General features: G+C 37.9%; 1 protein-coding gene across 1 annotated transcript in view; it reads right to left on the bottom strand.

Annotated features, from left to right (window-relative positions):
• Nucleotides 1–298: 298 nt before the first annotated feature.
• Nucleotides 299–6,000, bottom strand: part of FBXL17 (F-box and leucine rich repeat protein 17) — a 480,642-nt gene continuing 474,940 nt past the window's right edge. Inside the window, exon 9 of the mRNA XM_032627137.1 lies at nucleotides 299–3,182. Within this exon, the coding sequence (XP_032483028.1) occupies nucleotides 3,042–3,182 (141 nt within the window). The 3' untranslated portion in view covers nucleotides 299–3,041. The remainder of the gene's footprint in view (nucleotides 3,183–6,000) is intronic.

Here is a 6,000-nt window from a genome sequence, read left to right as displayed (position 1 = left end):
CAATAAGTTTATTTATTTACTTTTGAGAAAATGAATAAATGGCTAAGTAAATGAATGAGGGTTTAGGGAATGGTACTTTAAACGGACCACCTGTTTAAACCCTTGAGGTTTTAATCTTATCTCAGTACTCACTGGCCAAATGCAAATCTCCTAAATTCAATCTTGTTTATTATTCTGGGTTCACTGAACCTACATAAAGTCTGCAGTGAGACACCCAAGGACACGGACCGCTGCATGCATCACACCCAACCAGCGTAAGGGAGGCCATTTATTGTCTCTAAAATAAAACAAAAGACACTGTGTTTTCTTTCTCTTTTATTGCAACCCATTGCAAGGTCAAAAGATTCACAGAAATATAGAAACTCGAAACTGGATGAATTTCCTTTATCCACTCAAAGAGACGTTAAAGACAAAGGACCAGAATTTTCCACCACAGCAATACATTTCATAGTCTTTATTCTGAAAATACTGTTGACATTTTGGAGAGGATAAAAAGCCCTGCATTAAACATGTTCACATATATTTATGACATTCTAAGCAAAAAAAGAAACTCTATATTGCCCAGAAAAATCATTTTAAGCCTTATTTCAAAGCATCTAATGAGAGCACATTCAACAACCATCACAGCATCATTCAAGGTGATGCTTTTTCTGGTTGTTTTTGTGATTAATGCTTTGAGGCTGGATGTGATGTTTCCACAGATTCCTACAAACACACCAAAGCAGTTTTCCAGGTTATGATGCATCAGGCTTTCTGGATTAGTCAACATCTTAAAGAATAAGTGCAAGTCCCCAACCCACCCCCACCCCCAAGCTAAAGCATGTTATAGTGCTGTACTTGAGATTCAAACAACGCAACATTAAAAACAAATTGATTACACACTTCTGAAACCATCTGACAACCAAACTGTGACATTCCAAGGATTATCACAACTTTGAACTGAAATGGCACCACCTATATCATCGATGGTTCTCCTTCCTTTTGTCTTTTTTAACTATTTAAAATATAGTGTGACATATATAAAAATTAAACTTTTGCTTATTCACTCAAGCTACTATTACTTTACATATTGTCTTATAAATTAGTTTTGGATTAAAAATCAGTTAAAATATTGTGAATTAAGATCGTTTTCGGTAGTGGGGAAGTGAACATGAAGGTGACACAGTTCAACATTTAAGAAGAATTACAGTTTGTTAATAGTAAACAGCTTTTTTTTCTTACATAAATTTTATTCCCTTGAAATTAAATTAGTAAGCCATTTAGTGATGGAAAAAATACTCTCGGTGCTTAGTGACTAGATTTTCCAAACTGATTGGGATTAAAAGCAAAAACATGCCACATCAGAAACAGGTTGACATAATCAAAGGAAAGTTGTTTACACAAAAAGAGTTATTATAAATAAGTGAACGGCATTTGAATGTAAAGCTATTTTTCATTTCTTACAGCTAGTATCATTTTAGCAACACTGGGACTTATATAAAGTGAATCTCAAATCTTAGCATATCTGTTAAAGACCAAAAAACAGTTATGTCCACATTGGGAAAGAATAAATAGCAAACTCACAAGTCAGGTTTTTGTATATCTAACTCTACTGTGAAAGACAATCACTCTTTAGCTTAAAAAGCCTCCCTGCTGTCTTGATTATAAATCTAGACATAGGAAAGGTTATTTGAGCCTGAGTTCCCAATATGAATTACTCATAAAGATGTGTGAAATCAAAACATATATTCATTTACTAATAGATACTGTCTAAACTGAAAACTGGCAATCTTTAATTAAACAAAGAAATGCTTATTTCTGACAAGTGTAAACAGAAGCTTAATGAAAAGATTTTCTAATTTTTCTTCTTAACTCATACATTAACCAGCAACAGATCTTTGCCATAGCATAATAATTATTCAAAATATGACAACATGCATATATCCAAAAATCTGTTCCAAAGCCCAAAGCAAAAAAAAAAACTTAATAGAAAGATTGTCTACTCATATCTCACTCATTAACCTTCTATTGACGTGACTAGCCCCAAATCTCAGAAATATACTTTCATAATTACCAAAATTAACAAAAATAATTAAATGATCTGTAGAGTTTTTTTTTTTAATAACTGCACACTAGTAATTACATTGGTGGCTTTAATGTGGATAATGCTAAGAGTAGCTCCAAATATCATTAAAACATATCCAGACCAGTTACTATCCATTGTATTATAAAAGCTAATACAATGTTAACATGAAACTCAAAATACTTAGTACTCAACAGAATTTTGTACAATAATGAATAATTAACTTTTGTGAGCTGGTCAGGGGAGTTCAGATTGTTGCTTCCATATGAAAACTTCACAAAAGGTTTTGTCCCCTATAGTCCCTAAGTCGCCCACCAGACAAGCAGGTTGGGCCACCTGTGGGGACAGTGAGTTAGGCAGAGTGACAGTGGATGCCATGCTCCCTCAGTGGCCTGGAGAAAGGCCCCTGTGTCAGAAAATGATCTAGAAAGAAAGTGCTGTGGGTGTGTGTGTGTGTATGAGAGAGTATGAGAACCTATATGTGTGTACGTGCTTGAAATCTTGAAAAGTACTGGTTTCCAGGCTTCTAATTAGCGCAACGTGGCTCCTTTCCAGTCATCGTCAGTAGAATCGCACAATTCTTTCCCATCAAAAAAGAAGGCAGTTGCCTTCATTTGGGGGCATCTCCAGTGGAGTCATTAGAAGCTCAAAATAATGGATCTGCTTTTTTTTTTTTTGATTCTACAGCAAAAAAAAAAAAAAATTTTTTTTTTTTTAGAGAAATAAGCCTTTGAACTTAAAAACTAAAGGTCTGTGCCTGTCAAAATCGTTATTTAAGGAAAAAACCAGCTCACCTGGGAACAAAATAGCAATTGAGCTTATGCTACGCAGTATGCAAACGAGACACAGATATACACACTCGGGTACACATGGAGACACGGGACAGTCAAAACCTTTGCAAGAGATCACCCACCCCAACTCTACAATTCCTCTCCGCTCTGCTGGCTGATCCACATGGACCCAAGCGTGGGCAGAGCTGTCAGGAGGAGGCAGCAGACATGTTGGGGGTCCAGCCCATCTGGTAGGCTCTCTCCAGGGTCCTCTTGCAGTCCTGCAGGACGGTGCTGAAGGTGATATGGGGGTACTGCTGCACCAGCTGCTCCACTGTCACTTCACTGACCTGCAAACACAAAGAAGAGCCACGGTCACCCACAGGGACCACCGAAACCACCAGCCGCCCACGCTCACTGGGGTGCGCTTTCCACGGCACCGGGAACCCTCGTCTCCTTCCTTTTCAGCAGTGTGACCAATGCTTCGTGAGAAGACAGTGTCGCTTTTTGTGTGACCTCCCTGATTTCCTAAGTACTACATTCACCCTAAGGGATTTTCTGAAAAGACACGATATCAAGAAATTAGTGTTTTCTAGACGCACAGATGACTGTGACTTGTCAAGATCTTAACAATGTCCATTGAAAATGGAGCGCTTGGGAGGTGAGGCAGCAGTTAGCCTCCTAGTGTGCACTGGACTTCATCGTCCAGCTGACAGCTTTTTTAGGATAGAACTGTAGATTGGTGGAGAGGATACACAGGATTCCGGATAGAAGTGTTGGGGAAAATGTTTATTTTTCTTCCCTTTAAACGTTAAGGTATTGCAAACTTCAAGTCCCTTTGTGGAAAGGGCTGAATTGTGAAGAATCAATAATTAAAACATACATGGCTGGCAGGTCAGGGATGGCCCCAATAGACCTTAACCATCAAAGATACCACTTTGATTCTTGATTAGACAAGGCAATCAGACAGGTCTAATTAAAACTAACACCTTTACAATTGCTGTGCTGTGAAGGGATTAATTTGTCAATTATTTTTAAGCTGATTGCTGTTCATATCACAAAAGTAGACAGCTTCCTTCATCCTTTAGATAAATAAATGATTAACCTAAGAACCGCAACTTTTAGGTAGCTTTATTTAAAATCTTTATTGAACACTCAGGCATTTTCAAATACATCAATATTTCATTTATACTGGGTAAGCTGGTCTGAAAGAAGGTGCTGGTGATACACATTTTTGTGCTTCCTCTCCATGTCTGTCCACTATTGAAAAAGATCAGGACCACAAGGCAAAACCTAAAACAGCATCAAACCCTTGCTGTTTGCTTTGAAAGCACGCTTGGGAGTGTGACAACCATGACATTAAGTCATCTGCACTTTTCTGAAATAACATGGTGTTTTCTGGGTGATTTGGTAAACCATGTTATATATAATCTTTTTGTTAAATTTAGGGTTGATATTTCCACGTTGCACTGATGATACTTAGTCTTTGTCAGCATTTCTATACAAGACTTTCTTGTATTAAAATCAATTTTCATTCCAAATTCAACCAAGCCATGTAGTTAATTCTTTCTGTGATGAAGATACAATGTATAACATTTTATTCACAAAAACACAAAATAATTTTGAATAAAAAAGAAAAACTGATATACAAATTAGAGTTGAGAATATCAACTGATGATCTCAAAAGGAGTTCTAAGCAATATGATTTTTGATTTTTTAAATTTGAATTTCTATCCTAAGTCTTGCTTGAGTTGAGGCTGCCTAGAACAGTACACTTAGAAAGTCATGCATCATCTAGCCATGCCTATCTCTCTAGTATATTTTTGATACTAACCAGTCACCTGACCTAATTTAAAGTTATCAAGCTGTCCGAGTTCCTTCTGGCCTCAGGACCTTTGCACATGCTGTTCTCTTTATCTGGAATACTGTTAAATCCACTTGCACCTGAACGTCCCCTTCTCGTGCCTACTCCACCTTATTCTTAGTTCAGTGTCATTTCCCCAGGGAACTTTGATCACTACCCTCACCCTGCTCCCCCTCCCCACATTAGGTAAGGCTTCCAGGTTATTCACTCTTCCAACACTGCCTACGTTTCGTTCATGGTACCTTCAAAGTTAGTTTATAATTGCTTTGTTTAATGTCTACTCCTGTTCCCACGTAAGATCTTACAAGAGCCATGATCATTTTTGTATTCATGAGCCAGGCCTGCTTCTCAGTGAATGAATGAGAAAACAATAACACACTACAAATAAAAAATAGAAACCCAAGAGCAAGGCAAAGCCAGACACTAACATACTAATCACAACATACTGAAGACCAACAATTCCCAGAGGAACTTGTATTCAGCTCAGGAATTCCCTCCTTCAGGAAACCTTCCCTAAGCAAGCCTGTCTCCCCACGAGGTTGGTCTCGGTACACCTTCTCTGTGGACCCATGGCGGGTAACTGCAAGGCCTGTCTCTTATTTAAGCACTCTCACATTGTGTTGCAACCATCTGTTTACTTGCCTCTCTCTTCTACCTGAACCAAAGTCTGGGGACCAGAGACTGCCTTTTATCTTTAAGGCTATAGAGCTGTGTACAAAGTAGAGAAGAAACATGACAACTGTAGTTGACTTGAGAGTCAACCAGGCACAGGTTGGAATCCTGGTTTCACTTTACCATTTGGTTTCCTCAACTGTAAAAACTGGATAATAGTACTGATGTCACAGGACTGTTACAAGGATAAAACAATATGCCTAACACTGCGACTGACATAAAAAGGTCCCTAAATGGTAGCTCTTATTAGTACAGCTGGCGTTCAGTAAACGGTCATTCATTGAATTAATTAATGCTATGGTAGGGTGACCAGTTCTCTATAGGGACGCTCAATATTGTTCAACTTCTGAGATATTTCGGAAATAAACCTTGATAACATAAGTTGTAATGCTCAAAATAAAATCATCGCAGGACAAGAAGTAACTATACACTATTGACACTATGTATAAAATAGATGACTAATGAGAACCTACTGTATAGCTCAGGGAACTCTACTCAGTGCTCTGTGGTGATCTAACTGGGAAGGAAATCCCAAAAAGAGGGGATATATGTATACGTATAGCTGATTCACTTTGCTGTGCAGTAGAAACTAACACAACATTGAAAAGCAACTATACTCCAATAAAAATTTT

Source organism: Phocoena sinus, chromosome 3 (assembly GCF_008692025.1).
Source record: "Phocoena sinus isolate mPhoSin1 chromosome 3, mPhoSin1.pri, whole genome shotgun sequence".
Lineage (NCBI taxonomy): Eukaryota > Metazoa > Chordata > Mammalia > Artiodactyla > Phocoenidae > Phocoena > Phocoena sinus.
The sequence above is the reverse complement of the archived record's forward strand: the minus strand, read 5'-3'. Positions and strand labels throughout refer to the sequence as shown.